General features: G+C 32.7%; 1 protein-coding gene across 1 annotated transcript; it reads left to right on the plus strand.

The window, feature by feature from the left end:
• The first annotated feature begins 21,524 nt into the window (after positions 1-21,524).
• On the plus strand, positions 21,525-24,435 carry LOC114162704. Its single transcript, XM_028046663.1, has 5 exons — positions 21,525-21,704; positions 21,796-22,021; positions 22,106-22,264; positions 22,356-22,965; positions 24,338-24,435. The coding sequence occupies exons 1-4, from the start codon at positions 21,534-21,536 to the stop codon at positions 22,961-22,963; spliced, it is 1,164 nt and encodes a 387-aa protein (XP_027902464.1). The 5' UTR covers positions 21,525-21,533; the 3' UTR covers positions 22,964-22,965; positions 24,338-24,435.
• The last annotated feature ends 866 nt before the right edge of the window (positions 24,436-25,301 follow it).

Here is a 25,301-nt window from a genome sequence, read left to right on the forward strand (position 1 = left end):
CTGCTTGGATTGTGTAATAGCATGTGACCGCTTGATGTATGGTTTCTACTCTAGCTTAACCTGTTTGCTTGTTTGATTGTCTTGTATGTGGTTCTTCTTCTTCTTTTGCGATGATCATCAACTTGTTGATGTGAGAAGATGCGAGAGGTACTCAAAGTCAATCGGGAAGAGATGATTCCGCTGCATAGTCTGCTTGGGTTGGACATCATGTTTTGTTTGGGCTTTTCGTTAGGGCTATGACCCATGTATTGCTTTACTCTTTAATACTCTATCATCTATTGTTAGTCTTTGGTTCTTCTATTCTGTTATGTTTTGGCATCGTGGTGTGCCTCGAATATTGTAAGGAGTAAGGTTTAAACTCCTGGACCGCATGTCTATATTATTCAGTGTGATGCTTCCTTTAATTATGTTTATTAATTAAATGGGACGTTACATCAAACCTTGGTAGAAGCATATTAAACTTCCTTTTTACTAAAAACTAGTATTGTCATGAATGTGAAAGGGTAGAGAAAATCCTAGCAGCTAATAGGGGCAACCAAGGGGCTGGAAAATCACCATTGAATGACAATTAAATGGGTGTGTGGTGAGAATTGAGTGGAAGTGCTAGGCGGCCTAGTGAATCGAAGAAGAACCCTTAAAGTATACAATTTTAAGCAAAGAAATCCAGGTTAGGGGGTTTGTCCTTACGTGTTTTTTTAAAGTAAATGATGTGTGTTATGATTATGAGTCTTGCTCTCATCATTTTATGCTTGCGTGCCATGAATTCTCGTGCTCTATGTGATGTGATTTAGAGGTTTGTTGTTTTTGATGTTGTTTGAAAAATTCTCTTATGCCTTTGTATGAATATGATGAGGGCTTTCGTACTGTATGGTTGTTTATGGTTCAATCTCAAGTTTTGGTGGTCCAATTGGGTTTTAAATCATGTTCATGAGATTTGCTCGTTGATATAGATTGCTTGGTAATAAGTGAACCATGGTTTGGTATTGTTTCTGGTGTTTGTGTGCGTGAACAAGAAAGACATATGTTATTTTCACTCAAGCGAGTAAGCCTCGCCTAGGCAAAAGTAGCAGAGACTTGGCCCTGGTTTTGCTAAAGCATCTCGCTCAAGCGGAGAGCCATGATTTGGGTGACAGATCATCTCGCTTAGGCGAGCATGTCTCGCCTAAGCGAGAAATCGCAAAAATCTGTGTGTTTCTGCCTGAATCGCAGCCAGGCGAGAGACTTTTGTTCTAGGCGAAAAGTGATCTCGCCCAAGCGAAAAGGCCTCACCCAAGCGAGAGTTCGTACAGTGCCACTGCAATGCACTCACTCAAGCGAGAAAGCCTAGCTCAAGCGAGACAGTCCTGGTCACTTGGACGAAGGCTTCTAGCCTAAGCGAGGAGAATGTAGTTTTGTGTTTTAAATCCAGGCGGTATGCGTGGATTTTATGTTTGTGATGTGGGGCTTGAAGGACTAAGTCCATAAGTGATCTAGGATGTGCTTGGTTTGAGTCATGAGCGAGGAGTTCGTGTTGGGTGGAAAGCATGCGGAACGTGAACAATTTAGTTCATCGAAGGTACTCTTGGTTGGGATGAGTGAGCGAGGGAGTTCATTTCATCCTCAGACTTGAGAATGCTATGAGCGAGGGAGTTCATAGTAGGAAAGGCGGGTATGCGTGTCCGAGTTCGAGCGAGGAACTCAAATGACAGGCAAGTGAGTCCGTGATGTAGTACTACGAGCGGGATAGGCTCGTAGGTTGGACCACGAGCGAGGAGGGTCGTGGAAGCACATGAAAGTCCCATGGTCAAGAATACATGCATAAACTCATAATGGTTATAAGTGTGGGAAAGTATGTGTTATTTGTCCTAAGAGCTAAATAATTAGAAGATTTTTTTTTGGGTGGGTTTATTTCATATTTATTTTATCTATATGCATAGTTCACCCTATCTGTTTATGTGTAGTGATGATCAAATAACTTGTTATCTGGGAGCAGATGATATTACAGATGAGCTAGGAGGTGCTTAGTGGTGGAGAGCAGGAGCAGTTTACTTGGGAATTTTTAAAGATTTATTTTATTACATTTTTATGTAATATAATTATTGGTTTTACTGCTTTTGACTTTTGATTTGTAAAGACTGATTTTGAATACTTTAACCATATATCGTGATCCTCTAGTTTTAAAGTTTTAAATTTCCCGTGTTTTTGGAAAATGATTTGATAATAAATGAGAAACTTATTCAGATAAATAGTTTGTTTTATTTATATAAGTAATATCTTACCAGGATGTTATAATGACCATACCATTTTTCAAAAGGAGACAAGCCAAATGAAGTCGGATCTGATTCACAACATGAGTTGTTGTAAGAATAGTTTCCCCCTAAAAGACACTTGGAGCATCAATACATAACAAGAATGATCTTGCAATCTCAACAAGATGACGATGTTTTCTTTCAATAACGTCATTTTATTTAGGAGTGTCAGTGTAAGAGGTCTGATGTGTAGTCCATTAGAGGCAAGTAAAGTGGTAAAATCGTGAGATAATCAGATCAATGTTCCATAAGATAGATCCAAGTGAAACGAATAAAATCATCAATAAAAGAGACATAATATCTAGAACCTCCTTTGGTGGATACAAGAAAAGGTCCCCACAAGTTAGAATGCACAAGATCAAAAGGAGAAGAAGTAGAAGAAATACTTTTATTAAATGGTAAAGCAAAAAAAAATGTCAGTTTGCAACCACTACAATCAGAAGTATTATGATTGTCCAAAGAACCCAAGACTCCAGTAGACGCTAAAAAATTTAAACGAGATGCATAAATATGACCCAAACAAGAATGCCACAAATAAAAAGTTGTAGAAGAAGAAGACAAATGAAATGAAGATAAATTCACACAAGAAGCTCTAAATATTAACTCCTTGAGCTGATTCAAGGCAAAGACCATGATGAAGGATTGACCCCAACCAAGGATGGAGGCACATGCTTAAGAAGACTAAGCATGTTTAGAAAGGAAGTTCATCAATCCTTCATCCCTTTCATTTGTGTTCGTTATTTTTTATTCCCAAAGTTAACTTAGTTGAATCAACTTTAGTTGACTTGTTGACCTTTGACTAGGTTTGAATTGTTGACTATAGTTGACTTGACTTAAGCCAACATGTTAATCTATATTTATTTGCTTTATAGGTTAATTAGGAGTAAGAAAGCAATGCTAGGTGGCGCATGGTGATTGGGGAGGATAAATGATGTGGAAGAGAGAGTAAAGCAAAGACATAAAGCATAAAGAAAAATGCATAAAGCAAGTGTACCTATGTACCTTTGGTCTCCTTTGTTTTTAGCACACTTTGACCACTTTTTGGAGACATATGAGACACATTCTTGGTCTCCTTTTGTGCTAGAACGAAATTATCCTTGCACACACCATAGTTAGCTCTTTTGTCTCTCATTTTTGTAACCTTATTTGACCTAGCTTCTAGAAGCTAGGGTTAGGTTTTTGTAGAGACATGATTAGGTATCTTTTATTTGCATAGAAGACCCTAAACTCTTCTATATAAGGGTTGCTCCTAGACATGTAAAAGGGTTGAACATTTTGAAGTAAAAACACTCTTGTGTCTCAACCATTTATGAGAGTTTCCTCCCTTGGGAGTGAATACTTTTAAGCCTTATCTTGCATAGCAAGTGGCGGCACACATCCACTCATCTTCAAGGTTGCCATGGCTTCTAGCCTAACCTTGTAGTGGCGTGCTTCTCACATTTTTACCATTTCTTTCCTTTCCATTTTATGTTTTCTTCTTCCTTTAATTGTTCTTGGTTTTCTATGGTTTATATGCTTTCCATTTCCTTTTTGTTTTGAATCAATCCATCATCTTCTTCTCTTGAGCTTTGTGAAAGAAACATTCACATACAGATAGCTTGTTATCTTAATGTCTATTGGAGATTTCACATAGTTTTCTTAATCAACTCACACCATATTCAATAATCTTAAAATGAAACAAGATAATCCTTCATCAGACCACCTTGCCTACAACATATCCTAATCACCTTCTAAGATATACGATTTTGTATAAAGCAATCAGATGGGGAGAAATACACATTACATCTAGAATCATAATTTTTTCCAATAGAAGCAAGATTGATAGCAAGACCAAGTATGTAGTAAATATCAGACAAAGACAAAGATGGGGTGACAATGGTACCAATACAAGCTAATGGAACTGAATCACCGTTAGTAGTTGCAATTGTTATGGATGAGCTAGGTGATAACAAAACAAAAGAAGGCAAATGATGTGACATAAGATTAGTGACAACAGAATCAATGATCCATTTGTCAGAAGATATATTTGGTGATGATGTACCTTAACATTGCAAGGCTATGTTGGCATATGGCTGAGAAGCAAAGAAATTTTGAAACTTATTATAACAAGTCTAAAGTCTAATTTCCTCAACTAATAAAAATTATCAACATTATCAACAAAAGGTAGAGGGCTACGATGCAAAATTGAACCACACAAACTTTCAAAATCGCTACGTAAAGCCATAAGAAATTGAATTAAATGTTGTGATTTCATACGAGTAATATACAGTTCAAAAGCACTCAATTTTGCAAGCTTAGTCAAGGCAAGTTTATCCCATACCCATAGGGTTGTCATGGCAGAATAAAAGTCCTAAATTCTCATGCCTTCTTGCTTAAGTTCAGAGATATTTGTCTCAAGTTGATATTGTTTGGCAAAATTAGAATGTGTATAAAAAAATCGAGATAAGTGATATCATAGCTCCTTTGCAGTATCAATTTTTTCCAATTAAGCATCAATCGAGTGTGCGATAGAATTATTGACCCAAGTGATAATTTTAAATTTATCAGCTTCCCATACCTTTAAAGTAGTAGCATAATCATTGGTTTGTGTGTCAATAGGTTTTTCCTTAACACCTTAAATATAACCCCTCATGGACTTTCACGAAGAAATTTTTTCATAACATAAATCATGCAGGAATAGTTTTTTCCATCAAATTACCGACTAATAGACTGAAGAGAATTATCTTTACGAGTCGCCATAACAAATCGAATAAAAAATATAAATGTGAACAACATAGCAAAAGCAACAAACCCAATGAGGAAGGATTATCTTGTTTCCTTTTAGATTTATGAATATGGTGAAGTTGTTTAAGAAAGCTTTTCAAAAATTCCCACTGACATTAAGATAGCAAGCTATCTAGATGTGAAGGTTCATTTCTCAAGCTCTCGAAAGGGAGAAGAGAGTTGGATTCAAATTCGAATAACACACGATTTTAACAATACTTAGAGGACAAAAATGAAAGAAGAAACAAATAAAATGGAAAGCATAGAAGGTGGTGCAATGGGGGAAGCACGCCACTTATAGGGGGGTCTAAGCCAACCAAACCCTAGAGATGAGTGAATGGTGCCGCCACTTGCAAGCAAGATAAGGCAAAGGCGAGTTTCACTTCATGGAAGGAGAGCTCACAGAATTTGGTGGTTGAAACACTAGGTTTATAACATCAAATGATCAACCATTTTACATGTCTAGGAGCACCCCTTATATAAAAGAGTTTAGGGTCCTCTATGCAAATAGAAGATACCTAAGCATGTCTCTACAAAAACCTAACCCTAGCTTCTAGCAGCTAGGTCAAATAAGGTTACAAAAATGAGAGACAAAAGAGCTAACTATGGTGTGTGCAAGGCTAATTTCGTTCTAGCACAAAAGGAGACCAAGAATGTGTCTCATATGTCTCCAAAAAGTGGCCAAAGTGTGCTAAAAACAAAGGAGACCAAAGGTACATAGGTACACTTGCTTTATGCCTTTTTCTTTATGCTTTATGCCTTTGCTTTACTCTCTCCTCCACATCATTTATCCTCCCCAATCATCATGCGTCACCTAGCATTGCTTTCTTACTCCTAATTGACCTTCAAAGCAAATAAACATAGATTAGCATGTTGGCTTAAGTGAAGTCAACTATAGTCAACAAGTCAAACCTAGTCAAAGGTTAACAAGTTAAACCTAGTCAAAGGTCAACAAGTCTACTAAAGTTGATTCAGCTAAGTCAACTTTGGGAATCAAAAATAACGAACACAAATGAAAGGGATGAAGGATTGGTGAACTTCCTTGCTAAACATGCATAGTCTTCTTAAGCATGTGCCTCCATCCTTGGTTGGGGTCAATCCTTCATCATCCTCCCCTCCTTGGAGAGAATTTGACCACAAATTCTTTAAGCCTTTTGTAGATGGAGCTTGACTTAATTTGAGGAGGATTTGTGCCTCCCTTTTATGAGCTCTTGCTCCATCCTTTCTAAGGCTATTACCCCTAGCTTTGGTTAGGCCATCTTTTTTTCTATACTACTCTTCCTCTCTTTCTTGTGCTTTGGCCTTCCTTTTTGGCTTGGGAAGAGAAGGAAGGGTGATGCACATCTTGCTTTGGAAGAATTTTTTTGTAGGCAAGTAACACCTTGGTGAAAGCTTGCCCCTTTTGTTTTTCTTCTTTATCTTTTCTTATTATATTTCTATCCTTATTAACTTCTTGAGGTGATAGAGGTAGTAAAGTTGTCTTTTTCCCATTTATGAAGAAAATGTATTGGTTGGTATGGTCATCATGTAAAGTTTGTTTATCAAATTGCCATGGCCTTCCTAGTCAAATATGTGTGACTTCCATGGTAACAACATCACATAGCACCTCATCTTTGTCTCCCTTTTTACTTATCCAAGCAAGCTTGTAGAGCTTAACATGAGGAATGGTCTCTAAGCTAAGCTTTTCCACCAACCTTGTGCTAGCTACATTGGTACTACTTTCTCCATCAATAATTAGAGAGCAAGCCCATTTCTTAATTTTGCATCTAGATTGAAAAATGTTTTCTCGTGAGTTGGCTCAATCTCACTTTGATCTTGACCTATCACGCACCTTAATAACATAGGGTCTTTCTCAAAAATTTTAGTTTTACTAGAGGAAGAAGATTCTTTTGAAAGAGAATGGGGAGATGAATGTTCACTTTCAACGTCATTACTTTTCTTTAAGATCATGGTCCTTTTGGTTAGGCAATTTAAAGCAATGTGATTATAACCCAAACATTTAAAACATTTAATGGAACTTAATCTTTGAGAAGTGGAATGGTGAATGTGATCACTTGGTGACTTACTTTTACTTGGTGGTTCTTGATGAGAGTTAGAAGGGAACTTATCATGTTTCTTTTTATCCTTTCCCTTCCATGAGTGACTAAAGTAGTGGTTGGGTGAGTAACTCTTCTTTGCCCTTCTTTTTCTTTTCAATTGAATTTCAATCCCAAGGGCAAGTGTGAAAACATTTTCAAGAGTGGAGTCATAAATCTTTTTATTTTCTCTTTATTAGTTTCTTTTATTTCAACCCTACGCATTTGAGACTCTAATTCTTTAAAGTACTCACTCATACTTATAGGACCTTGGTGAAACCTTTGGAGCTTCAAAAGAAGTTCCTTTCTATAAAAGGGAGGAACAAATCTAGTGCGCATAAGAGTTTTAATGTCCATCCAAGAAGCCGCGGGTGACCCTTGGTCATAATTCTTACAAACTTTATGTCACTGAGTATCGGCATACTCCAAAAATCCTAAAACTACTAGATCAACTTGTGCTTGATCCTTTACATGATTTTCATTGAAAATTTGATCAACTTTAACTTCCCAATCAAGGAAGATTTTGGGATCCCTTCCACCATAGAACTTAGGAATCTTTGGAGTTTGCTTCTCTTGTGTTGGGTAGCGCCTAGAATGCCCTCTTTTCCTAGCCTCTCTTTCTTGCTCTTTAGTTTCAAGCCTTTGAATGTGCTCTTGAATTCTTAGGTTACTTTGCTCCTTGTCTTTTCTCAATTGTTCAAAGGTCTTCTTCTTAGACAACTCCAAATCTCGAAGCAATCTCATTAATGTATTGGATGAACTTGCCAAGATTCCTACAACAAAAACACTAAAATTTGAGACAAAATAAATGGATTAAAGGTTAGACAACATGAAAACTGAGACCAAATCCAACCCAAAATACAACTCAAGTGTTTAGATCACACTCCTAAAGTAACAAGGCAAGGCTAGCACTCAAAATCCACCAAAGGAGGGAAGCAAACACTTTTAAAAGCTTGTTCAAAACCTTTCAAATGCAAGACAAGTGATTCCACCACAACACCCCAAGAGTTTCAAGAAAAGAAAACTACTAAAACAAAATAAATAACACCTAGTGACAAGAAAGAAAAGTACAAAAATAATGAAAGCTAAACTCTAAAGAAGAAAAGTTTGAGACAAAACTTTTAACAAGACTAAAATAAGAAAAGCACATTTTAAAGACTCTATGGAAAGCACTTGACAAGCATCTTCAAGTCTTAATTCATGAATACACCAAGAAAGATCATAACCAAGTTAAAGCATGGAGCTAATTAGCCAATATCACCCAATTCTCAAATATGAAAAATAGTAGCACAACACCTAGTGAAAAATACACTTTTAGTTCACCAAGGAGCAAGGTTGCTCTCGATTTTTAGGCAAAAATTGGTGCAAAATTTTCTTCTTTCACAACTAGTTTCATAAAATGGTGAGAAAGAGTTTTAGGTGGCTTGGACACTTAGTTCCTCAAGTTTTAGGCCAAAATCAATTTCATGGAGCATACATCAAGCAAGACATAAAGTGAAAGCAAGATTCAAATACTTGGAAAAACAAGAATAAGAAAACTTCAAGTTAACATATGACATATGACTCAAACAAAAGTTAGGCACATTTAAAGACTCAACACGACATACACAAAGACACAAACATGTAGCTATCATGCATTTAAACTCATGGATTTGAGGCTCAAAGACTAAGCATCCAAAGACATGTTATCCAACCACATTTAAGAGCTTAAAGAGGTGCAAAAACCTTAGCCAAACTGCCACAACAGAACCTAAAAACGCTGATTCACGTATTCTTGGTAGATCTGACCTTTGCTCACTAATTTGATCATAACTTTCTCCATAGAACTCCAAATGTGTTGGTTCTTTCTTTTTTCTGGAAACTAGATTCAAAGAGATTTCTTTAGACACCAAAACGTAATATTTGGACCGCTGAGCTGGTGAACTTTAATGTTTTAAAATCATCACATTTTCTGCCAGTACTGTTTTTGTGTGTTATGGAAGTGGATTTGAACCATACCAAGATAGCTACAATAAGACAAGGTTAGCACATGAAAAACACCATATTCAAGATAACCTAGGCTCTAGATACCAAATGATGAAGGAATATCTTGTTTCCTTTTAGATTTACGAATATGGTGAAGTTGTTTACGAATATGGAAAAAAATGAAAGAAGAAACAAATAAAATGGAAAGCTAGAAGGTGGTGCAATGGGGGAAGCACGCCACTCATAGAGGGGATCTAAGCCAACCAAACCCTAGAGATGAGTGAATGGTACCGCCACTTGCAAGCAAGATAAGACAAAGGTGAGTTTCACTTCATGGAAGGAGAGCTCATGGAATTTGGGTGGTTGAAACACTAGGTTTATAACATTAAATGATCAACCCTTTTACATGTCTAGGAGCACCCTTTATATAGAAGAGTTTAGGGTCCTCTATGCAAATAAAAGATACCTAAGCATGTCTCTACAAAAACCTAACCCTAGTTTCTAGAAGCTAGGTCAAATAAGGTTACAAAAATGAGAGACAAAAGAGCTAACTATGGTTTGTGCAAGGCTAATTTCGTTCTAGCACAAAAGGAGACCAAGAATGTGTCTCATATGTCTCCAAAAAGTGGCCAAAGTGTGCTAAAAACAAAGGAGACCAAAGGTACATAGGTACACTTACTTTATGCCTTTTTCTTTATGCTTTATGCCTTTGCTTTACTCTCTCCTCAACATCATTTATCCTCCCTAATCACCATGCGCCACCTAGCATTGCTTTCTTACTCCTAATTAATCTACAAAGCAAATAAACATAGATTAGAATGTTGGCTTAAGTCAAGTCAACTATAGTCAACAAGTCAAATAGTTAAAGGCCAACAAGGCAACTAAAGTTTATTCAACTAAGTCAACTTTGGGAATCAAAAATAACAAACACAAATGAAAGGGATGAAGGATTAGTGAACTTCCTTTATAAACATGCTTAGTCTTCTTAAGCATGTGCCTCTATCCTTGGTTGGGGTCAATCCTTCATCACCCAATATTAGAGGATTGCAAATACCTTAAAGTGTCATAAAGAACATGGTGTGGATCCTAAAAAAACACCTCAAAGCAAAAAATGAAATTGTAATCGAGTGACACGAAATCAGCAGAAAGCTAATGAAACTTGGTGAAACACCTAAAAATTTACAAAAGAATCTCTTCGCAATCATGATCGTTTGGGACTCTTGATACCATGTAGAAAACAAATAAATGTATAAAGAAGGGGATTGTGTATTATTGATTGTCTAGAAAATGTTACAAGAGGTATGTTATATAACAGACATAAAGCTAATCTTAGAAGTCACAAGTAAATGAGTCTAAAACATGGGTCTACGCTAGTAGAAACAATGTTGCATTTTTCATTACATACGATGAAACACCAATGATGAATGATTATGTTTTGAAACATTTACTAGAACTTTGAGATATTTTGAAAATTGAAAATTAAGAAAATAGTAAAACAACTTTTGGCGGTAAAGTTGTTATTTTGTTGATAAAAAACACTTAGATATGTTGTGAAGTTAACAATAAACTATTATGTTTTAATATAATAGTAAAGTTGTTTAACTTTCACAAAGCATGATTTAAATATTTTTCAAATGTAGTGAAAGTGCAAGAGACATAAAAGAATTTGTTGATTGGATTCTACAAATTGGAGATGGAGAAATTAATTTTAATGAAAATGGTGGGGGCATTGTTGATATTACCACAAGATTTGTTACTTCAAAACACTGAATCATCCTTACTATGATTGGTTAAGTGTTTCTATCCTAATTTTTTTTTAATATGATGTCGTTTGGATTTTTTTATGATGGAGCAATACTTTGTCATATAATTGAATCTTTAGAGCAAGTATGATTTTATTTGATCGTTAATAAGTGGTGAAGGAAAAACACATTTAAGTTCATACACAACATATCTAAGTTTATAGACATCTTCCAATCAAATTTATAGACACCTTCCAAACAAACGAAGATCATGAAATTCAAGGTGATTGACTTACATCAACATTCTTAAAAGAAATTAAATGTTCATGGATACCTATTATGGTTTTAAGAACTATTCATCAAGTAAAAGGTATTTGTGATGAGATGAGACTATAAGATAAAGAATTGGAAAAAAAAATATTATTTCTACAACTGTTGACAATATATTTATCCTAAAAATGGATTTCATTCATACTGACTCAGGACTACCTTTCAAATTTCAAATAGGACAATTTTTAATACCTCAATTTTTTGTCATTACGGTCAATAAAAGTCAAAGTCAGTCACTTCCAAAAATTGACCGACATCTACTACTTTCAATTTTCACATAATTAACTATATATTATTTTGTATAGAGTAAAAAAAAATTGAAAATACTTGTTATCTTGAAGATGAAATGTAACCATTGAAACAAAAATTGTGGTGTAAAAAAAAGAAATAATTAAAAATATTTAAAAACAAAGACATATAATAATCGATAACACATGTCAGGTATGATTTTTGTTCAATTTATAATATATTTATTTGTTATTTATCTTTTCCTCAAACCTAACTAACTTCCTAGTTACTTATTGAATTAAATTCAGATTGAGGATTTTTATGAATCCTTATAAGTTATCCATGTCACAGTTATACAACGATAAATTTAAATCAAATATTTAGAAGTTGCCACACTTATATAATAATTTGTATATATTATTTTATATGTTATTTCTAACTATTAAATATGTTTGAAAAGTTAAATTATTTATCATGAAAGATGTTAAATAATTTATTACAACAAATATATACTTTTTTTTTGCACAAATTATTTTTCAATGTATTTTAAACTCAACTCATTATATATTATATCAAATAATTGTGAAAAAATATTCAATAGTAATTTAAATTAATATATATATATATATATATATATATATATATATACCGACATAAACTCGGGTGTTCACATTTTTAAATATTTTATTATTGTAATTTCTTAAATTCAGTTAATTTGATTCATAAAGGTAAAATGAGATATTAAAAATGTTAAAAAACAATGAACATTTAATTAAATTATTAGAAAAAAGTACAAATTTTTGGAGTTACAAAATTAAAATTACGAGCACATAAAATAGAGATCGTAGGTTAAAAGTTTTAAATTATTAAGGTGAAAAAATGTGAGATACGAAAGTATTATCAAATAAAATATAAATAATTTTTAGTAAAAATTTTAATCCAAATTTAAAAGTACAGTGCACCACAAAGTATTACCAAATAAAATATAAATATTTTCTAGTAAAATTTTTAATTCAAAATTGAAAGTATAACAAACCGCAATTGTTCACTATGTTGTCTATTTTTTTTTATTTGTAATTGTCTTCTGCATTTTGACTATGTATGTTAAAACAATTTTTCCTTTATAGTGAACTTTTAGCCTATCATTTACATTGATGAGTAGATAAAATATATATGTGCATTTATGCATTAGTTTAGGCCATTTTTATTCATTTTTGTATTATTGAAATGATTTCATCATGCATTATATTTGTTTCAATCATACATTTGGATTTGTGTGTTGTTTGTGTAAATAGATGTTTTGATGTGCAACCATAGTTGGAGGGAGTTAGTGTTAAAAGTGAAGGAAGCAATGTATCCACTTGAGTTTACTCAGAGCTATTTTACCCCTAATCCTTTAGTTAGGTAAAATCTATTCATTGAATTTGAAGTCCCAATCCCTTAGGCCAGTTAACAAAAATTCAATAGAATCATGAAAAATCAATAATCATCTCTATTGCAAAGGAGTAGAATTCTAGAGGAAAAGGTACGAAATAAATCCTTTGACATTTCTTATAATAATTTAAATTTGTGCTATAATTCTATGCTTGCAATTCTATTGAATCTCATTTGCTCAAAATTACGTAAATTAGAAATCTAGTATTCAATGAGTCAATCCTAGAGGACGATATTTTATTACTACGTTAATGATTGATGCACTTGTCAAACGTTTATCACACATCAGTGACATGTGACACTGTCACATCTTACTACCTACGCCACGTGGTAGGACCCTAATTTCACACATGGCAATTTTTAAAAAAATAAAAAATTGATAAAAATTATAAAAAATGAAAAAGAGGCATGTGCGACGATGGTATTGCTCGTATTTATGGTCTTGATGAAGTAATGGCGGGTGAATTGGTGGAATTTGAAGAAGGTACTGTAGGCATTGCTTTGAATTTGGAATCAAAAAATGTTGGTGTTGTATTAATGGGTGATGGTTTGCTGATACAAGAGGGAAGTTCAATAAAAGCAACAGGAAGAATTGCTCCGATACCTGTAAGTGAAGCTTATTTGAGTATGCACGAGTTTCAGGCTTGTAATACATTATAAACTTTGTCATTTCAGATATGTGATCCTTATTAAAGAACCAAGTTAACATTATAAAAAAGAGATTGAATATGGTTTTAAAAATATTTTGGAAGACATTTTCAATAAAGAGGATATTAGTAGTTATATGAGTGTCGTTTAGTGACGTGACGATAATTTTAACCACAATTGTCGTTGAAAAAAACAACAATGATAGTTTTAACCACAATCGTCGTTAAAAATAGTTTTTTTTTAAAATAAGGCATTTATAATTTCGTTCTACCACAATCCTCCCATATTAATTTTGCACAAACACATTCACAGTGCTACTTCAAGCTATTCAAATTCTAATAATAACTAACTAATCTTCAAAACAAAGTTCGTAAAGATATAAAAGCATTTATAAGCCAATATAATCTAACTTTTCAACTACTCTAGATTCTTATATCTAAGAAGAAAATACTTTGCCCATGTTTGTTGAACATAGTCTAATACTTTTGAATCCAATGGTTATGCATCGTCAAAATTCTGCAAAAGTGAATTGAAGTTAAAATTAATATATATGAAAGTAATGAATTATTTTATGAGTTTAATAGTGGATTATAGCATATTACATCATCCCAACCACTTTCATAACCGACTAGCACAATGGTTGTCATTCATTGCATAACATAATATGTTATGTATACACATTATTGGAATTAGATTTCTATCAATGCATGCAAATATCACATTTCCTTATAAAAGGTGATCATATCTCATTCGAGAATATTCACTTTTATTATAATTGAATAGTACATCAATTATAATCATCATCCTTTATATTTTACAAAACTTCGACAACATTTCACATTGGTCTTCAGGTGACACGAAATGAAAGTGGTGACACAAAATATCCAGTCAAATATGCACCTGAAGATCAACACAAAGTGTAATAAACCAAAATTGCGTAAAATATATGAAATGTAAGTTATAATTTTTGTACTAATAAACTAATAAAACACAATTACTCTTCTCAAACTGTAAAATCAAACAATTCAAAATTTAATATAATTATTGTTAGTACAACCTCTATCACTTTTCATATAAAATTTAAATTAACATAAAAAGGACATTTTAAATTGGAAGAGAACTACACAAAATCAATATAACAAATAAAAAATAATAATAAATAATAATTATTGGGTTTCGAACACCTAAGGACTCAATGCCATCACATTCAACAGAACAAATATTTCTAATCTAACTAGGAATTGAGAAAGTATAATCACATTTGTTGATTGCAACACAAATATAATAGTGCATTTAATTAATCTAATATCTATAAATAATAAAATTAATCAAATATCTCTAAATAATATATAATTTTATAAATAACAAATACTAATATAATTAAAAAGACCAAATCAAAATAAAAGAAAAAACCAACTTACGTGGAACGAAGAGTATCACCAGGAGGAAAGTCAAAAGAGAAATGAAAAATGCAAGCCAACCAAAGCAATCCCAATGGAGAAACAAGAGAGAGGAGACATCAGTGGCAAAGAGAGAGGAGATTACGAGAAATATGAACACAACAGCATGTGTGCACGAACGCCACGAGTGAGCAGCGACAACTTCCAATGGTTTGTGAGCAATAACAGCTTCCAACAGCGAGTGTAGGGAGACTTCAAGGGGAGACGTCGTAGGGGAATAGGGCCGGACGAGGAAGATGATGATGAACCCCAATGTGGGTGGTCTGAGAAAGAACAACATCCAAGGGTACTCCAAAAGTTGCTTTGAATAGTGAAAAATGTTAGGAGTGTTGTGTCCGTCGACGATAGGAATACGAGAAGAAAAATTGTGCATCTGCGAGGAAGTGAAAAGATCAAACCTTTTTAACCTGGTCATCTTTTTAACAACAGTTATTGCATGCCACTATCATTAATTCTGTGTCCTAAGATTTTTAACGATGGTTGAGGGTCAAACTGGCGTCATTTTTTAATTTATTGATGACGATTAGTTGTAAAACCTATGTCGTTTTCCCTTATGGACGGACATTTAGCAATGGTTAATATGGGAAGCCTCATTAAAAGTTCACCTTAACTACAATGTTGCCACTGTGTTCTTATTTCTCTATGCTAGCTTGAAAAACGTCGTCAATCAATGTCGTGAAAAACTCTTTCTTGACTAGTGTTAATTAATTAAAAGATAAAAGATGTAGATAAAAATAAATTGCAACAAGATTCAAAAGAATAAACAATTTATTCTATCTAATCTCAAAATCTAGTTAATAAATTATAGTAGAATCACTTGAGAGGCTTAACACTCCATGGATGATAAAAGTGACATAAAAATAGAAGAAAATATACCAGATGATGTGAAAAAAGAGAGGAAGGGGGATATTTAAATAGAGATAATTTATGTAAAGAACAAAACATCTAATCTCATAATATGCAAAGAACATTTATTCAACTAAAAAAATATTTTTTAATAAGTTTTTATATCTCAAGCTAAATTAGCTATCTTAGAATAAATCATAATTAAAACAATATTTTAAAGCACAAAAATCAAACAAGAAACTAAACTTAAAGCCTAAATGATGGCATAAATTTGCACTCATCAATAAAAATAAAAGAACTCATAGGGTATGGGTAGAAAAAGGTAAACCTTATGCTAGGAATTTAAATTGTGTAACATGTTTTTATTGTATGCAAAAGGGGCACACTTCAATTAAATGTAGAATCAAACATTTTGATGTCCCTAATGGAAGATATGTTTGGATTCTTATTATAAAGTAACATGTTTTTAACCTCAAAGGACCTAAAATAAGTTTTTGGGGACCAAAATGTTATTTTTTTCTGTCTTGCAAGTTATTTAAAAATTAAGAAAGTCTCTTTGGATTTTTAAGAGCTAATATAAATTTTTGGTATCTTGGTAAGTTCTATGATTTTAGAAAAGATTTAGGCATATTGAGTGTTAGTAATATGTCTTAAATTGTGAAAAATGATCACTTTTATTGTTTCTCGAAAATCATCTTGCAAATAATCGATTATTTCAAGTCATAATCAATTATCATTATGAAATAATTGACTATTGTGCAAAATAATAGATTATCTGATGTTCTGAATTTTTTTTTTAGAAAAATTGATGAAGTAATAATCGATTATCATTAGTAATAATCAATTATCCTATGATGCTAAATATAAAAATTCAAATTTTTTTACTGTTTGAATGAATTTTAGACTATTGGAATTCATAATTGGAAATTAGAAAATTAAAGATATTTTTTTTTTTGTAATCTTCCCTTGTTTAAATAAACTTTGGTTTTCTCTAAACTTTAGAGTCTTTCTTAGTTTTTAGGGGGAGTCATAGTTTTAGGGGGAGTATTTATTCTTGAAAGGTTTGTTTTAACTATCAAAAAGGGGAATATTACATGTAGGGGGAGTTTATCTCTAAAATGATTTTTTATTACCATAAAAGGGGGAGATATTCAAGTATGACGGAGTTCTATTTTATTAAGTTATCTGATTTAGGGAGAGTTGTCCAAAGAATTTATTTTTTATTATGATAAAAAATGGGGAGATATATTTGTGTTCATGTCTTGTAATACTTTGTGTTTTAAAATGGGGATTTTTTTTGGATTAACTACACTTTTCTCTTAAGTTGTTGATTAAGAACATAAATATCACAAGCCTTCAACATTTTTTTTATCAACACCAAAAAGGGGCAGATTGTTGACAAAAAGAAGAAGATGAACATCTTCCTTCAATAAGGAGTTTTGATGATGATGATGATGATGTTGATGACTTATGAAGAAGTATGGAAGACTTATGAAGAAGTATGGAAGACTTAATCTTGATGCATGGAAAAATGTTGAAGACTTAAAATAATGCTTGAATTCAAGAGATACATTGAAGACTTAGGGATTTAGTTGTTTAGGTCTTGTAATTTGTGTATATTATTTAAAATAGTTAAATTAGTATATCAAGAGTCTAAAGGCAAAACTCAAATAGTAGAGCACTAAGAGAATTTTATTTATTAGCAAAACTCACTGGAATAATCAATTATTCTTAGTGATAATCGATTATCTTAGTTAAAAGTGATTTTTGAGAAAAAACTTTGTAATAATCGATTATCACTGTTGATAATCAATTATCACCTATTGATAATAGATTATGTTGACTCATAATAGATTATTACAGCGAGAAAAATGTTTTTAGAAAAGTTTTTGTGATAATGAATTATTACTTATGATAATTGATTATCTATGGTAGTTGTTACTTAACTTTTCATATTCTTAACCTAATTTCTAAGTAGGCTTTTATAAATAAAGTGGTAGGCTTTCATTTGGAAAATATAGAAGTTAGAGAAGTTTGAGTACTTGAGAACTCTCTATGGGAAGGCTTTGAAAAACCTAGTATAGGTAGAGCGATAACTTTCATCAAGTGATATCTTAAGTGATTGAGTGTTGTTGTTGTTGCTAGGAGAAACCAGTCATCCTTTGTGTGATTCAAAGGAGGAGTTCATTCCTTGTGTGATTCAAATGAGGAGTTCATTCCTTGTGTGATTCAAGGAAGGTGGTTCTTCATCTCTTGTGTGATTCAAGAGAGGTGTTCATCTCTTGTGGATTTCAAGGGAGGTGTTTTCTAAACCCTAAACTTTCTTATATGTGATTGTATTTGTGATTTATTTTAGTGATTGAGTTAATCTCATTTTTTTAGAGATTAACAACTGTCTTTTGATCCAAACAAGTATAAATACCTTGTGAAATTTTCTCTTCTCTACTCTCTTTATTTTATTGTGATTATTAAAATAAAGAAAATAATTTTAATTGATCTTTGATATTAAAAGGAAAACAATTTTAAAGCACAATTTTTATTAAGAACCCAATTCACTGTTCCTCTTGGTTTTTGTCCAAACGCTAATTGATAGAGGTCGTACCTTACCAAATTAAAACAAAGAAAATGCAGTATATGAAAGTGAACCAAGTCGTCTCCCAACGACCAATATTTTCATTCAAAGCTTCAATTTCCAGATGAACACAACAATAACACAAAGCGGGGGGGGGGGTTGGCAGACAGATTTGCGGATGCAACACACAATTGAAAACCTAAATGCAGACGTGTAAAATCAATGTAAAAGCAGTGTTGATTCCTTGCTTCAAATGAACATCCACCAATCACGGATTACAACTCAAAATGGTTATATTAACTCTCATGGAACCCGAATTAACTACTAACGCAAATTAACTCGAACTCAAGTGCAATTAAGCAAAGCACACATCCATGAATCTACTACAGTTCACTAAGCATGAACACACAATGATTCCACTCTGCAAATTAAGGAAAAACAGAATGGTTTCTTCATTTAAACCCAAACGCAAATTCAGAATTGAGTGATTAACATAACTCCCCTGAACAAAACACTAATCTCAAGGTTTCAATCCATTGTTTGCAAAGAATCAACATATAAACTTAGTTCCTCATGGAATCCGAATTAGGGTCCAACATAAATTTTGATTCAACCATCCAAATGAGTGCAAATTGATGCAGAAAACCTAAATTGGTGTAGGAATCGAAAATGTGCAAGGAAAGAAAACGTGCAACAACGAAAACAGCAACCAAAAATGGGAATACTTCAATATAAATGTTACCCAAGGTGTAGAAAACGTGAATACAAATTCAATGTGCTGTCCAAGACTCATAAAACGTGAAAAACGAATGGAAAACGTGAAAAATTAGCTTATGCCTCCATGGGTCACCTTCCAAAGCTTAAAACATAAAAAAAATGAGGTTGGAGAGAATGTGGAAGAGGAAGAATGCGGCTGCCTCCATGCAAGAAGACCTAAAACTCGTGGTCCCATCACCCCTGTCACTCATATTTACAAAATTGCCATTATGAGCTGTAGAATTACAAAAATGCCACTTCTGGGCCTCTAATGTTGGCCCATTCACTCAGATGACGTGGAAATGATATGGCAAGTCTCTTCAACTAAATATTAATGTCTAAGATCCAAAATTGCTTCACCCAAATACCTAAAAATAATTAAAAACGAAAATTAGGCCAAATAATGCGAAATTAACTCAAATTCAGAACAGTGACCCAATAAAGCCCAGCAGATGAAAAGCACACAGAAGATGAACAATTAAGCATTGAACAACTGTCAAATGGGTACACAAAGGCTAGTGGAATTGAGGAAAATAATGACTCATCACTAATTATTTTGTTACTTAATTTCAACAAATTATACTCTAAGATGGAAATGAAGACCTCAAGGTGTTGGATTCCCTCTCCTACTTCAATTTTCTCACAAGAGTTTAGACCTCTTTCCCTATTTTGTTTTTGGATTTTGTGAAGAAGATATGGGAAATGAAGTCCTATTTATAGGAAAAACCTTGCACAAATGGATAAAGATGAACTGATGGTAGATTTTTGAGATTCCTTAGTGAGGGTAAATTTATTTTGACCATATACAGAAGCTTGGTCAAAAATCCAATAGTTGGCAACTTCATGGTAGTTGCAAGGAGACTTGTTGACTTTCTAAAAGACTTATTCTTACTCCAAATTGTAAAATTCATATATATATTACCACACATGACTATTTGTAAATCCCTACGATGAAAATAAATAACTATGTCTTTAGAACATCTTGAACAAATATGAGCTCAATCCAACAGCTAATGAAACAAGAATCAAATGTTTACTAAAATAACTCAAAACAGGATGTAAGTGACACAAGTTCAACTTGCAAAAATTATTTCTTTAACAACAGATCTCTAAATCAAAATCCCAACCGTCAAAGTTAAGTACTACGTCTTAAGAACGCTTTATAAAAATTTCATCTCAATCCAACGGTTAATAATATGAGAACAAAATTCTTACCAAGGCAAGTCAGAACTAGATTGCATGTGAAAACCTAACTTTTACACTAAAGTGTGGAAATTACTGCTCCTTCAATACATATCCAATTCAAAATCCCACCGGTCACAGTGAAGAACTATGTTTTAAGAATGTTTTGTAAAATTTTCAGCCTAATCCAATGGTTTATGATGATTTGATCACAATGTTACTTAGACAATTCAAAAATAAGAAGTAGTTGACACCTAAAAAAATCATCATTTACTTCGTACAAAATTATTTCTCATAATATATCAATTTACTTATAAAATCATAAAATTACTTCATACTAGATATTGAAATAAGAAAGTTCAATATAATCAATATAAACAGAGAGTGTTACACCTAGGCTTAGAATATTGACATAATACTTAAAAGCTAATTGGTATTGGGTGTGTTTGGTTCAATGTTGGAGAATTGATTATTGATTAATCAATTCTCCAACGCAGAAACAAGAATTAAATACTTCTCATTCAACGTGAATTTTTCATACTTTAATTGATTTTGAAAACTAAACACACACTGATTATGCGTTAAAAAATCAATTCTAATCAATTCTACATCAATTTGACACAAAACCAAACATGCATATTGTTATGCCTGTAATGAAATTGCTTAGTAATTTTTACTTGTAAGTATAATATTTAAGAAAAAGAGAGATCAAAATGGAGAGAAAATAAATGTTACACAATTAACTTTGGATTTCATATAAATTCAATTACACTCTCAAATATATTTAATTAGACTTCATTCATATAAATAAGAGACAATAATCTTTAAAAAATATTTATAAATTTATAAAATAAAATGTAAACTTTTTTAATTTTTTTGTGAATTTAGAAAATAAAATGTTGTTAATTTACCCACACATCCACGTAGATTTGATTAAGTTATTTGTAATTGGGAATGAATAATTGACCCTAAACCTGATAAATAGATTGTCCTTGGAATTTAGAATCTCATATATTAAGAGTGATTAGAGTTTAGAATGACTTATTTTAAGAAAATAGAAGTACAAAAAAAAAAAGATTGAAAAGGAGAAAAAAAATGACAAAAGGATAAGAGAAAAATAAAAACGGAAAGAACATAAAATATTTGAAAAAAATGTACGCTTGCGCGGGACAGTGGGTGTGTTTAAATACGAGAGTGACGCTGTTTGCATTCTCCAAAGTCTGAAAAATAAAAAAGTAAAAAAGATGATGCAAGAAACGGTGCCGCTGAAAGAATCGTTGGGAAAGGTTAACATTTCGCCGTCTCAAGTTGCATTGATAGTGGACAACTATCTCTGCGCCAACAACCTATCGCACACGCGTGCCACCTTCCGCATGGAGGCTTCCTCCCTCTTCTCCGGTTCTCCATTCAACCAGGTTTCCCTTTTTTCCTCCTTTAACAACGCACAATTCTTTTTCTCATTCTCTCTAACCCTTTTCATTTAATTCTTCCATTTTTGTTTTCTAGGTATGCAAGCCTTCGTTAAATCTTGGGCGTATACTCGAGGATTATATATCTCTGAAGCGACAAAACTTAATCTTGAATCAAGAAAACTTAATCTTGAATCAAGAAAGGGTTGCTATGATGCAAGAACAGTTTAGGGTTCAGAAATTGGTGCAGGACGTGCAAAATGTCGTCAATGCTTATCATACCTTTCAGAGGCTAATCCCTGTTGCTGATAAAACCCCTTCAGGTACATCACTTCAAAGATCGGTGTTTTTTTTATTGCTGAAATGACAATGCTCGAAGTTTTATAGTTTTGGATTCTTTTTGTTAGGCGTGTGTACTGGTATGGACTCTGTACAGAACACAAACACAGACAACAAGGTACAGTGGCAGCAGTCTCACAAGAGAAAAAATAGTGAAGCAATAGATGCGCCTACAATTGCAAAAAAACCTCGTGGTAGACCACCTGGCAAGAAAAATCAATTTAAAGGTATAATGGTTTCTGACTATATTATTAAGCATACAATATTATTTTTTGAATTTAATTTTTACACTTTTACTTTATATGCTCACTCTCTCAGGTCTAAACATGCTCCCATCAGTAGGGACTCAATCATTAATCGCAAATTCCACAGTTACACGGTCACAGGTTCCCACCAACTCATCCATCATAGAAACACATCCTGGAACAGCAACCAATAAATCTGTTACAACATGCAATAAGGATGTTGTTACTCATTCTGAGACTGTTATGGTCTGTCCTGACGAAGAAATAACTTATAAACCCAACCTTCACAGTTCTCCTATAAATTCAGATACTGAGACAAAAAAGAAGAGTGAATTAGTATGCAATGCCTCTCATGTACTTTTGGAAGATTCAATCCCAAATGAGTTTTCCATCCCTCATAAAGAAACACAGAAGGAGCAGTCAGATACTGACACAAAAAAGAAGAGTGAATTAGTCTGCAATGGCTCTCATGTACTTTTGGAAAATTCAATCCCAAATGAGTTTTCCATCCCTCACCAGGAAACACAGGAGGAGTATATGGATCTATCACACATTAGTTTTCCTGATTTAGATACGGAGTACTGGTCAAACTTCTCATCAAAAGACATAGGAATTTTCAATGAAGATTTTTTTTATCTTTCAACTGCAACTCATGTTCATGTGGAGGAGGTTGATGCATGAAGGTATTTGTTGAGATTTATCTGACTCTGCAATAACACCTGACAATGCGGTGGATAACACTGTTCTTCAGTTTATATTAGCTTTTGGTCATAAGTAGATAACACTATTTTTCAGTTTATATTAACTTTTGGTCATCAGTACTATTCTTCAGTTTATATTAACTTTTGGTCATCAGCCCTACATTATCGATATTGTATTGTAAAAAACAATTTTCCTAATGAATAAAGTTTTTAGATTGTTTGATTAAACTTTTGGTTTTTAAATTGTTTGATTAAAACTAATTGATTAAATTTTTTAAATTGTTTGATGGAGATGTTTTTTATCATTAGCTTTAAGTGATTAAAATGCATGAGGTTATTTTTTTATGGTGTAATATAATCTGACACAGAGGGGATTTGTGGTCGATAATACTATTATCTAGTTTATTAGCTTTTGGTTGTTAGACAAGGCCTAAATGATTGATCTTTCAGTGACTTTAGATTACTTCTTTCCAGTTGGAATATGTAACGAAAATCTCTCCTAATGAATAAAATTTTCAAATTTTGTTGTCAGTGATAGATCTGTCCTTGGCTTTGATTGCTCTTATGAATTTTTCTTGTTAACCCTCGTCCATTCTAACTTACGAATCTGAATTAGCATAAAAAAAGAAACATTTTTTGAATAAAATGTTGGAAGAGATCTTAAAAAAGTGAATAAAGCAATTGTTTAACTTCTTTGATAGAGGATTCTCTCTAGAGTTCTCCCTTTGCCTAGACTACAAAGTGAGCATGGTGATGGAGAAGCTTTGGAGTTGAACCTATTTTGGTTTACAACATCTACATTTGGTTTTGATTTTTTTAATTTCTGTACTTATTTTATGTTTGATGTTGTTTCCACCGTTCAAATTCATCTCTTCTCTTCTTCTCACATGTTTTTTCAATTTAACTCAAGCTTAAACTCAAATTGAAGAAATTAATTCTTGTTCTTGCATCAACACTGATTTCTTTAGTTGACTTGCTCTAGAAATTAAAGAATGCAATGTCATTAACCTATACTCAAGTGACTGCAATGTCAGCCTTGTTCAAAGAACAAGAATTAAGCTCTTCACTTTGAGTTTCAGCTCGAGTTAATGTTAATTTGTGTGACGTGTTCATGCGTATATTTGTGATATATTTATGCTTCACTGTTTCAATCACTCTCCATTAGTTTTAATAGGTGATTTCTTTTTGTTTTATGTTTCTAATTCATAATTCATCTCTCTTTTCATCAAAAATTGGAAAATCAAACCAAATAGAACTTAGGTAATTGTTTATGTTAATTTTGTTAGTTAAGTTAACTTAGGATATCTTAGTTTAGTGTTTTCAATTTCTGATGTTTGCTTGTTAAAATTTTCAGTTCTTATCTTCAATTCAATCCATATAATATTCATTGGAAAGTATAATTTCATTTCTACACCATTCACTCACTTATTCAAAGCATATCTGCACCATAGCTGTCAGGTACACAAAGTTCTGTTTCACAGCTTTTGCATTTGATTTGTGTATCACTGTTTTGAGCATGTAGATTTGTTTTAATTTCATTTTTGTGTTGATTTTAGCATTAGAAATATATAGGAAGAATTTGCATTGCACTTTAGCATGTTTAGTTCATATTTTACATTTTCCCAATGTTAGACATAATTTCAGGTTCTCACACTATTTTCACTACATTTTTAGCTATTTCCTAGATTGATACCTAAGGTCTGCCCTACGCACTACATTAGGGGATTAGTTGGTTTTGTTTGAATTCCTATAGGGGTTTAACAGTCCCCTAAATTATTACAATGTTTGGTTTTATGATCATAAAACAGTAGCACTAACAGATTGGTTAACTTTGGAAAATAGGGTTTTCAGTATCCTCTGGAAGCAATACATAATTATTTGCGTTGTTGTATTATATATCAGCACTAAATAATTGTTTAGTAGTTATGGATGGTACCTAGTTACATGTTTGAATTCATATAATCAGGGATTTGTTTTAAATTTCTTTTGTTGGCTCCTTTTTTACTCCATGTTTTTCTTGCATATGTCTGACTTAACTATTTTTATCTTTATTGGATGATCACTTTTGTAGCATGAGAATATACTAGACATGCTGAATTCAAATGTCACTAGACAAATTGGCAAGTTAACTTTGTCTGAGATGCGAATTTGATATTGAGGTTCTCCCCATGGAAATTGCTCAGAAAGTTGCTTCAGCACAATTTACTCAGGAGATCTATAATGGTAAACAAAACATGTGCAATCCATCGGATAAATCTATTGATGTGCACCACAAGAAGAGGAAAAGAAAAGAGGAAAAGAATATGCATGATACAGTT

Source organism: Vigna unguiculata, chromosome 9, assembly GCF_004118075.2.
Source record: "Vigna unguiculata cultivar IT97K-499-35 chromosome 9, ASM411807v1, whole genome shotgun sequence".
NCBI lineage: Eukaryota > Viridiplantae > Streptophyta > Magnoliopsida > Fabales > Fabaceae > Vigna > Vigna unguiculata.

Excerpts from the sequence above, each read along its gene's own strand:
- LOC114162704 (XM_028046663.1), top strand. The coding sequence starts at position 21,534 with ATGATGCAAGAAACGGTGCCGCTGAAAGAATCGTTGGGAAAGGTTAAC. Across the intron at positions 21,705-21,795 it reads CCGGTTCTCCATTCAACCAG|GTATGCAAGCCTTCGTTAAA; the intron begins GTTTCCCTTTTT and ends TTTGTTTTCTAG. Across the intron at positions 22,265-22,355 it reads CAAGAAAAATCAATTTAAAG|GTCTAAACATGCTCCCATCA; the intron begins GTATAATGGTTT and ends TCACTCTCTCAG.